Source organism: Euphorbia lathyris, chromosome 2 (genome assembly GCF_963576675.1).
Source record: "Euphorbia lathyris chromosome 2, ddEupLath1.1, whole genome shotgun sequence".
Taxonomy (NCBI): Eukaryota; Viridiplantae; Streptophyta; class Magnoliopsida; order Malpighiales; family Euphorbiaceae; genus Euphorbia; species Euphorbia lathyris.
Window position 1 is genome coordinate 109,292,998 of NC_088911.1, and position 11,596 is coordinate 109,304,593.

General features: G+C 39.0%; 1 protein-coding gene across 1 annotated transcript; it reads left to right on the forward strand.

Moving 5' to 3' along the window:
• Nucleotides 1-673: 673 nt before the first annotated feature.
• LOC136219404 (9-cis-epoxycarotenoid dioxygenase NCED6, chloroplastic) lies at nt 674-2,626 on the forward strand. Its single transcript, XM_066006799.1, has one exon. The coding sequence runs from the start codon at nt 741-743 to the stop codon at nt 2,517-2,519; it is 1,779 nt and encodes a 592-aa protein (XP_065862871.1). The 5' UTR covers nt 674-740; the 3' UTR covers nt 2,520-2,626.
• Nucleotides 2,627-11,596: the final 8,970 nt, after the last annotated feature.

Here is an 11,596-nt window from a genome sequence, read left to right on the forward strand (position 1 = left end):
TAAGTGGTGGTTGGAATGCTGCAAGAAAATTGCATGCCTACTAGGATGATGTAACACTTTGGCGATATGACACGATGTCTCACCTATCTCGGAGATAAATGATCACATGCAAAGCAGCTCATGGCAAAATCATTGCGAAAGTAATGTTCAAAAAAGGAAGAATCTACATAATGCTAAAGCATTACTCAGAGATCGAAGTCGGACACTAAGAAATGTTCGATAGTCGAGCCGTAAAGAGCTTTAAAATAGGAGGACATCTGATATCATTTAAAAGGTATCAAGATCCACGTGTCCTCATCTTAAGCCGACATGAACATTCAGAGTAATATAGTACGTCGAATTAAACTAAACATGAATCAACATCCCTCAAGACGCGTAGACTAATGGAACGTTCCCTGAATCCTCTTCGGATTAGGATCCTTCAATCATGCCTAAGATTAAAGTATCATAATTCAGGTATATTACAAACTATCTAAATATATCTACTACTGAAAAGATGACAGCTCTCTTCCATAGTTAAGATACGTGCATACTATTACAATTACTTTCAATTGCTTAGTACTTTAAATTTATACTTTTCTAACTTAAGTATCGGGAGGTCGACGATCAACGAACTCATCTTAATTATTTTTCTGTCTTATATATACCTCAAATATTTCTCCTTATATATATACCACTCAACTATTATTGTTCTTCACATCCCTAACTCTCACCCATTCTCTTTCTTTCATTTTTTAACCATGCAGGTGTCTCTTTGTCACTTCTCCACCTCTTCTCTTTCTTCTTCCCTGACCTTCCACCACCCAAAACCTCACTCTCAATTTCAGCAAAAATACACAAAAACACCATCTATTACATGCAAAATCCTCATCAACCCATCCAACAAAACCTTTAATTTTAAACACTTGTCCCTCTCACTTCCGGCTCCGTTATCACCGCCGCCACCATTATTCCACCCTGAACTGATATCGGATAATATTACCCACCACCCGTTAAACCTGCTTCAAAAGCTTGCAGCTTTAGCTCTCGACAAAATTGAGGAATCACTTCAAAAAAACCATGTATTACCAAAAACCGTTGATCCGGCAGTTCAAATTTCAGGTAATTTCGCACCGGTTCAGGAGTGTCCGGTTCGTCACGGTCTCGAAGTTGTCGGCCGGATTCCAGACAGCTTACGTGGAGGAGTTTACTTGCGAAACGGCGCTAATCCTCTGCATGCACCCACAGGTGGACATCACTTGTTTGATGGTGATGGTATGATTCATGCAGTTACCTTGGAATCCGGAAGCCAAGCCAGGTATAGCTGTAGATACACCCGCACAAGCCGGCTCGAGCAAGAAGTCGCTTTGGGTAGATCTGTGTTCCCGAAGCCGATAGGTGAGTTGCATGGATACTTGGGATTAGCTCGGCTGATGTTGTTCATGGTTCGAGCCGGTGTCGGGTTGATCGACGTGTCACGAGGAAGCGGCGTGGCAAATGCTGGGTTAATCTATTTCAACGGTAGATTATTAGCTATGTCGGAGGATGATCTTCCGTACCACGTGAAGATAAAGGGCGATGGTGATCTTGAAACAATCGGACGGTTTAGCTTTTGTCATCAGCTTGACTGTCCTATGATAGCACACCCTAAAGTGGACCCCATAACGGGGGAGTTACATGCACTGAGTTACGACGTTATTAAAAAACCGTATCTGAAATACTTCAAGTTTGACAAGAACGGGAAAAAGTCACGTGAGGTGCACATCACCTTAAACCAACCCACAATGATCCACGACTTCGCCTTGACTCACAACTTTGTCGTCATCCCGGATCATCAGGTAGTATTCAAGTTATCCGAAATGATCCGGGGCGGGTCACCCGTAAAATACGATCAACACAAGGCTTCAAGATTCGGGGTTTTACCAAAGGAAAACGGGTCGGGTATCCAATGGGTTGATGTTCCGGGTTGCTTTTGCTTCCATTTGTGGAATGCATGGGAGGAGATATCTAATGGGGATAAAATCATAGTTGTGATCGGGTCGTGCATGGACCCACCGGACTCCATATTCAACGAATCGGATACGGCGATGAAGAGTGAATTGACGGAAATACGGATGAACATGAGGACGGGGGAGTCACGGCGAAGGGCAATAGTGTCAGATTTGAATTTAGAAGCGGGGCAAGTAGACCGGAAGTGTTTGGGGCGGAGGACCCGATTCGTGTACCTGGCAATAGCAGAACCGTGGCCGAAGTGTAGTGGAATAGCGAGGGTTGATTTGGGGACGAAGGAGGTGAAGAAATATATGTACGGAGAAGGAAGGTTTGGCGGAGAGCCGTATTTTGTGGGAGATGAGGAAGAAGGAGAAGGGTATGTAATGGGATTTGTTAGGGATGAGAAAAAAGGGAGATCGGAACTGGTAATAGTGAAAGCTTCGAGTATGGAGGAAGTGGCTTTAGTGAAGTTGCCTACTAGAGTTCCTTATGGCTTTCATGGTACTTTTGTTAGTGAGGCTGAATTAAGAGAACAAGTTTTGTGTTAATTTATTAACTATGTTTAGTTAATGTAATCTATGTTAGTATTTTTATTTTTATTTGTAAAAAAATAAGTGTTATTAATAATTTTACTAATACAATTAGTTTTTGATAATCTGATGCGTTAATTTATAGTATTAACTTTTATTGATGTGATACGTTGATTTGATAATTAATAATATAACTCTATAATATAGCATATTAACCTGGTAATATAGCATGTTAATTTGATGATTTGATAAATAACGTTAATCAAACTTTTTTTTTTTTTGAGGAAAGGGTAAATTTCAGTAATGATCCACTAAGTGGCAAAAATGTAACATTACAGAAGAAACAAAACTCGGAATAATTTGGTAAAATGTGAGACTAGACTCAAATTGTACTAACTTAGCAAAAGCATGAGCCAGTGCGTTAGCTTGTCTCGGGATAAAAACGACTGAGTAATTGTCATGTTGTTGAAGAATTTGTCCGCATTTGCCTATGATATCTCCAAACTCGGATATATCCTCTTCGGTTGAGTTAAGAGCGTCTACCACTAGTTTTGCATCAGTTTGGAAGATAACATGTTCTAGAGTACCATCATGTAACCATTGGAGGGCGTATAATAGGCTCAAGGCTTCACTTTCCTGGACTGGTGGAATCCCGTCAATTCCTTCGGTTCTGCCTCCACGGAAATTACCTGCTGAGTCTCGTAAAACTGCTCCCAACCCCGTCTTCGAGTGTTGTATGAAGGTTGCTGCATCCGTGTTGCAGGTATAGAACATTTCAGGCGGACGGTGCCATTTACGGCAGCCCTGCTGCTGCGTATTTGTTTGAGTGTCGTCTCCCCGCCTTATTTGTTGTGCCTGCAGCCAATCCAAAAGTACAGTTCGTGCCAATAAGATAATCTGGTTTGATGTCGGTGCCACATTCCGCCATAATTTATCGTTTCGTGCCTTCCACAAGGCCCAAAATAGCATAATCATGAGATCTCCTTTTTGCTTGTGGAGTTTATTCATCAAATTGAACACAACTGTACTGAAGCTCTCTGCACCTTGCGTTTGCTGCTGTATGTCGTCCAGCAGTCCCGTTTCATGCCAAACGAGCTGAGCTAATGGACATTCCACGAAGAAGTGCCAGCAATCTTCAAGATCTCCTGCACAACAAACACAATAACTGTCGATAGGGATTCCTTTATTGCACAAGTTAGCCCGGGTGGGTATCGCATTTCGTAAAATGCTCCATAGGAAGTACAGTCAAACCTTCATAAATTAATACTCGATAAATTAATAACCTCTTTAAATTAATAATTTCTTCTGGTCCCGACTTGGGCCAAATCACTGATTTTATACTCGATAAATTAATAACATCTATAAATTAATAAAATTTCATGGTCCCAACATTATTAATTTATAGAGGTTTTACTGTATTTCACTTTCATTGGGATTTCCCGCTTCCAGACTTCCGCCCATGTCCCCTCCACTGCGTGCTGTTCTGTAATATCTAACTGTTGTGCAATTCGATATGCACTGCGTACTGTATACTGCCCTCGCGATTCTGCATGCCAAAGTATCGCATCTTCATTTGCTGTTGCACACACCTGTATTTTCAGCATTTCCCTAGTATCTCGCACACAGAACAATTCCTCCAATAGTTCCTGATCCCATTTAGTTGAGTTCGAAATAAATAGATCGCATACTTTTAGATTTTCCAAACCCGAAATAATAGGCGTCTGTATATACCGATTATTCAAGTCCCTGAGCCATGGATCTTTCCATACATTGACAGAGTGTCTGTTTCCGATCTTCCATCTAAGACCTTCTTTCATAACTAGTTGAGAACTCCAAATGCTCCTCCAGATAAAACTAGGCGAATGCCCTAGTCGTGCATTCATGAAGTCCCCCTTGGGGTAGTATTTAACTTTGAAAACTCTACTGGCGAGAGATGTGGGGTTCTTTAACAGCCGCCACCCTTGTTTTCCCAACATAGCTAGATTGAAAGCTGTGAAGTTTCTGAAACTCAAACCTCCTGCACCCTTATTGACACACAATTTACTCCAGGCCATCCAATTTATACTGCTTGCACCTGACTGATTGTTACCCCACCAGAATGAATTCAACATCTTCTGTAATTCATCGGCAGTAGAGATTGGGAGAAGGAAGACGCTCATGAAATAAATCAGAATTGCCTGTCCTGCTGATCGAATCAAAGTTGCACGGCCTGTTCTGGATAAAGTTTTGCCTCTCCATCTTTGAAGCTTCTGCCATAATCTGTCTCGGAAATGAGCAAATATACTCTTTTTAGATCGCCCTACCATTGAGGGTAAGCCAAGATACTTTCCAGTAGCAATAGGTGTGTTCACACCCAAAATTGATGATACGGCTGTAAATAATTCGGGGCCGACATTATTGCTACACATGATTCCTGACTTACTAAAGTTTATCGCTTGGCCCGAGGCTTGCTCATAAATGAGTAAAAGCCATTTCAATTCTCGACATTCCTCAATTAACGCTTTGACAAATAGAAACGCGTCGTCTGCGAATAACAAATGTGTAACTGCCGGTGCTCCTCTTCCTACCCGACAACCATGAATTTTTCCTTGCTGTTCCGCTTTTTGTAACAGTGCTGATAGCCCCTCAACACATATCAGAAATAGAAACGGGGATAGTGGATCTCCTTGTCGAAGGCCCCTCTGTGGTACAATCGGATCAGTTAATGTAGCATTCATCTTTACTTCATACTGAACTGTATTCATACAAGTCATGATGAGCTGTACCCATCTATTACCGAATCCCATTTTTAGCATAATTTCCTCCAAATATCTCCAATTTACCCGATCATAGGCCTTACTGATATCAATCTTCAGGGCTACATCTCCTGTTTTCCTGCATCCATTCCTTTTCATACTATGGATAAGTTCAAAAGTAATAAGCACATTATCATGTATCGATCTACCTTTAATAAATGCAGATTGTGTTTCTGAAATTAATTTGGGAAGGGTAGCATGGAGTCTATTTGCCAGTATTGTGGCGAAGATCCTGAACAGTACGTTACATAAAGCAATTGGACGAAGTTCTTTCATATTCACAGGTGATTCACATTTGGGAATTAGTGCGATGATTGTATCATTTAATCCCGTAGGTAAGCATCCCTGTTCCATCTAGGAGCAGCCTGCCTTATAAACATCATCGCCAATGACGGCCCAGAATTTCTGGAAAAAACCCGGGTTAAAACCATCTGGTCCGGGTGCTTTGTCAGGATGCATAGAGAATAGAGCCTTATGGAATTCGATTTTCGACAGCGGGGCTAACAATGCTGCGTTATCAGCCGCTGATATAGTAGGCGAAATCAAATTTACCACCGGCTTCCAGTTACTGTTCGACTCTGCAAAAATTTCCTGAAAATAATTCGTAGCCAGCGATTTAAGACCCGTTTCATCAGAGATCCAATTACCAGAATTATCTTGCAATCTCATAACTGTGTTATGCTTGCATCGTCCCATTGCATACGCGTGGAAAAAACGCGTGTTACCATCTCCCTCTTGGAGCCAGGACAACTTAGCTCTTTGGCGCCAGTGGTCCTCCTCCTGTACTAGTAATTGTACAAGCCGATTTCGCTGTATTTCATACTCTGCTGCTGCTGCGGCATTCGATTGGTATCTGAGATGTTCAATGGATTTTGTGCATTGCTTTACTTTTGTGCGGAAATGCCTTACCCTATTTCTGCCCCAACTCGTCAAACATCTCGCCAGCCCTGACAGTCGAACTTCGACTGTGTCATTACCCGCCTCCAGCCATACCGATTGCACCAGCTCGTGCAAGCCTTCCTCTCTGATCCATTTGTTTTCGAAACGAAAACCATACCCCTGCGATCTGCTCCACTGTTCAGAAGTTTGAAGGACAATCGGTGAGTGATCAGAACTAGGTGCCATCGTGTTAATTAATGTGTGATGCAGGAATAAAGCTCCCCAATCCGGCGAGCTAAAAGCACGGTCAAGCCTCTCCTGTACTTCATTCACTTTCCCTTGGTGTCTGATCCATGTAAAAGGGTACCCACTTAATATGCTTTCTGTTAGATTGCAATCTGTAATTGCCTCTCTAAAGCCCTGCAAACACCATTCCAGATGTGGTACTAAACCTTTTTTATCCTCATGAGATAGTAAATCATTAAAATCTCCCAATATTAACCACGGGATCGTTGATGCTGCTTTTAAAGATGGAGATTTTCCCACGAGGTCTTCCGTCGATTCCTCTCTGGGCATCCATATCAATATGATTAACTAAAAATGACAATAGAGAGCACATATTTCTATTCTTCCAGAAAATACACAAGCCTCCACTATGTCCAATACAGTCAACCGAGAAGCAACAATCAAAACCAATTTTATTACGAATAAATTCAATGCGAGAATTACAAACTAAAGTCTCAAAAAGAAAAATAACATCAGGCTTTTGAACTCGAATGAGCTCTCGAATAATAGGAACTGCTTTGGTGTTGCCTAGCCCGCGGCAGTTCCAGCTTAGAATCCTCATGTCTCTAGGCAAGCCCACTTCTTCGGGCCTGCCTTATCGCCGTTTAAGAGATCAGCTTCCTGCTGGTGTGTCTCAAAGGTCTTTGGTGCTATTTTGTCATCAGCTGAGGTGTTTGGTGTCATATGGTTGTCTATTTCCATCTGAGCAAAATTCGACAACGGTACACTCTATGCTATCGGTTTCGAAGTAGCTTCACCTCTGCGTCTCTTTCTCTCTTCCCCTATCTCAAGTCCTTCAGGTGGTTCATTCAAGTTGGCATTCACCTTTGAACTGTCTCCTTGCTCTCCTATTCGAATGCCCAGATTCTGCAGCAATGAGGGAGTGACTTGTTCATTCTGTAGTGGAGGCTGAACTGTATGATTTGATCGGGTCTGTGTATCAGTCGTTTTACCAGCTACATTCAGCCCAGTTGTGCCTTCCCAGAGCCATCGCTCACCTCCTAACATGCCCTGTCTACGTGGGGGTGCTCATAGGGATACATCCCAAGCACGTACAATCTCTTCTTCCTCAGCTTGAAAGAATTTCTCACAGTGTCGGTCCAGATGACCAATCAATCCACATATAAAGCAAAAGGTAGGAAGTTTTTCATACCGATATAGACATGTAGACCATTCTCCCCCAGCTATACGGACTTTCTTCTCCCGCTTCAAAGGTTTCCGGATATCCAGTCGAACTCAAATTCGCATACATGTGTGATTTGCTGCATAGTTAGGTTTCTGATCAAGCGGTAAGAATTCCCCATCATAGTTTCCCAGCGCTTCTGCTACGACTTCAAAGAATAACCTAGCAGGTAGCCCATGTATTTGAATCCAAAAAGTGGCTTTGTGTAGTGGTATATTTATTGAATCCTCACCCTTCTTTATTTCGTGGAGTAGAAGCAAGCTATTATCGAACGTCCATGGTTCTCCTTCTATGACCCACTTGAGATTGTGTGAATGATAAAACCGAATCAGTAGTAGGCCCCCGCCTATTTCTGTCATTGTCATACCTTTTCCAGGTCTCCAGATCTCTGCCATCCGGTGTTTGAAGATTTTAAAATTGTATTTTCGATCAGTTAGCAGTAATCCTACGAGGCAGTGCTCGTATTGCGCATCCGTATTAACGAAACCCGTGTCAGGGAATTCGAAGCCATCATCAACCAAAGAGAGGGATTGTAATTGATTTTCCATCTCAGCCATCAGAAAAAACGCAGCACCAGCCGCAGCTTCAACAAACCCAAATAGACATAGGGAGCGCTCTCAAGAGGAACAACGTAACACTATGATTAGTTATTTATAAGCTTGTTAATTAAACTCTTTTATTTACTTATAATTGTGTGAAACATATCACGTACTTTACTATATATATATATATATATATATATATATATATATATATATATATATATATAGTGAATTTTATGGTGATTCACACAAACTACATCTTAAGTGAATTGGAGTCTAAGTATTTGAGCCTCTCTGACAGTGATTCACTCGAATCAGATGTCATGTCTATGAGATTTTTCTAGTGGTGATCTATATGAATTATTTAAAATGGTGATCTATATGAACTATATCTTTAAATGAATCAGAGTTTAATTGCAGGAGATCCTCTAATAATAATTTACGCAAACTAAAAATAAAAAGAACTCTTTAAAAGAAGATTGAAGATTGAAGGAAACTGTTAAAGTTCAAATAGCGATATTTCTCTTAATTCTTTATTGGATAAAATAATCTATTTTAATTATAAGTCTAATTAATTTTTTTTTAAGAAAGCCTAAGAGTATCTCCAAGACACTTTTAGTGCACTCTCTAAAAATAATATAAATAATTGACTCTTAGGGATTTAAGAGTGACTAAAGATATCATCTCCAACAATACTCCTTATATTCACTACTTATTTATTATTTTATCATTAAAATGATATTTACCAATAGCGAAAGGAGAGAGACTCTTCAATAATAAATTATTAATAAAAAATGAGTTAGGAGGCACTAAGAGGTGGAGAAATGATCTCTATTAATAGAGAGGATGGAGAGACTCTTAGTGATTTGAGGAGCCACTAAAAAGCTGTTGGAGCTGATTTTTTATTCTTCCGCCTCAAATTTTAACTTAAGAGCCAACTTAGAAGGCTGTTGGAGATGCTCAAATTACTATATTTTTAGACTTGTAAAACTTGATGAAATTGCATAGTTTTTCTTCCCTATTTCTTTCAATATCTTATAGATAGGCTTTATATATCGACAATTGTACTTGGTCATGTGATCTATTTGGCTATACATTTTGAATATATATATGTAAATATATTGCAAAAGACATTATTTCTTTCACATAATTATAATATAAGGATTTAATTAACATTATTTGTGATTTTATCAAATATCATCTCATGTTTAAGTCATATAACTTGTAAAAAAAAAAATCATATAAGACAAAGCAAAGTGACTTAAACAAATTAAAGTGCGCTTAAACAAGTCAATAAGTTAAAAGGTCAATTTAAGTAAGTTCAAACTGTTTATAAGTCACTTTAATTTAAAGAATTAATTAATGAGATATTTCCAAAAATGAATAAAATCAACTCAAATATTTTACTACTAAGCACATGGTCCATATGATTAAGGTACTGAATTAGTATAGTCACAAATCCCAAAGATGTAAATGTATATATGATTAAAATACTTGGTGAGAGAGTTTTATCTCTCGATGGAAACCTGTCAAACTTGAATCTAGATTATTTTAATATATCTACTAGGATACGAGATAGTTAGAAGAAAAAAAATTGAGATCTCTTTAAAATTTTAGGGAAGCAATTGGATTATTTATATAAATACAGAAGATCCAAGTGCAAATAAGATATTCATAATTAAGATGTGAAGAATTATACAGAAATGATATCATGTATATGCAATAAGGATTACTAATTTGGAATGATATGCAAAATGGAGTAGGGAGGGAGGGTCATCAGCACCAAATGAGAGAAAACCGACTAAGGTGGTTTGGCCATGTGAGACGTAGAGCGCTTGATGCGCCGGTTAGGAGAACCGAAGAGTGGCAAAGGGATGTAGTGGTGAGGGGTAGGGGAAGACCTAAGCAAACTTGGAGGAGGGTGATCGAGAGTGATATGAGTTTATTGGGAATTGAGGAAAATATGGTAGTGGATAGGACGGAGTGGAGGGAGCGAATCTGTGTCGCTGACACGACTTGATTTTCACGGTTTTATATGATGGTTCATGTTAGCCGACCCCGAATCATTTCGGGACTAAGGCTTTGTTGTTGTTGTTGTTGTATTATGAATTATCCCATCAATATTGCATTTTATCTATATTTTAATCTCATCAATACTTATCGGTAACACCCCAATGTTATTTTTTCAGATTTATTGGTATCGGATCGGTCCACCGCGCATCATGCACCAATTATAAATCTAATTTGGTTATAGATGCTATAGTTTATTCATATTAAACTGAATTGAACCGGAGTTAAATCGGAAATTGGTATCAAACCGGTAAATCGGATAGATCCGGTTTTCTTGATGATTTTTTTTTAAAAATAAAAAATATAAAACATGATATGAGATTGTGTTGGAGGTAGGATTATTATTTTCAAAATATTGACAAATATAGGACTTAGCAGATTCTTCTGGTTGAATTAGTGGCCTTCTATAAAATGACATCTCTCTTAAAGGCATAAGCTTATACTTATACTAGACACATAATGCCCTTTATTTTACTCCAAGCCTTGAGAAGCATGCTTTCCACCCATAGTAGGATTGCTTTTGATGACTTCTATCTTTGACAACTTTAAGAATATCTTATCCCTAATTATTATTATTATTTTTTTTTTGAGGTCACTCCTTAATGCTTATATGTTCCTTGCAATGGAATTGAAGCGTTTCACTAAATATGGTGAATTTTGAATCTCTTTGAAGCTAGCATTTTCCCCCTTCAATGCATTCCACTAGATATGGAACATTCCCTATTGTCATAACCTCTTCCACTTTGGATCCGTTGGCGATTCTTATTCTTATTATTTTTCTTTGACGGCATTGTGACTTTGTTCCACTAAACTTGCTAATTTTTGTTTGGCTCTTTTGTACTAGAAAATAATAATATTCTCAAACTGTGAAACTGAATTAAATGCGCATATTGACGTCTAAATCGAACAACGGTAAGGAACAAAGAGACCTAAAATTCTAAAGGTTCAGTAATCAAAATGATACCAATCCGAAAAAATTTGAAGAACAAAAATAAATAAAACTAGTAACTTGAAAAACACAATGAAGTTGTATTGAAATTGACCTCTAGAAATGAATTGAACTGGAAACTAAAATAAAGATGAAATGCTAAACTCTAAATTGCTAGATTTGTCCGTCTTTGGATGTGAGTGTGTGTAGGGGGGGTTTTCCCATCATGATGTCTGTCTTTTATAGATGTTGACAGTAACTTTCACGTTACTCCACTAAATCACGTTCTCCACCATATGTTACTGTCTTTAGAATTGTTACACGTTATGGTTCCACTTCCAAGATCTCTATAACTGACTTGACATCTTTTCTTACTTTCTCTTGATTGGCTTACAAAACACGTGTTAAGAAAA

Coding starts and splice junctions, on each gene's coding strand:
- LOC136219404 (XM_066006799.1), top strand. CDS start 741: ATGCAGGTGTCTCTTTGTCACTTCTCCACCTCTTCTCTTTCTTCTTCC.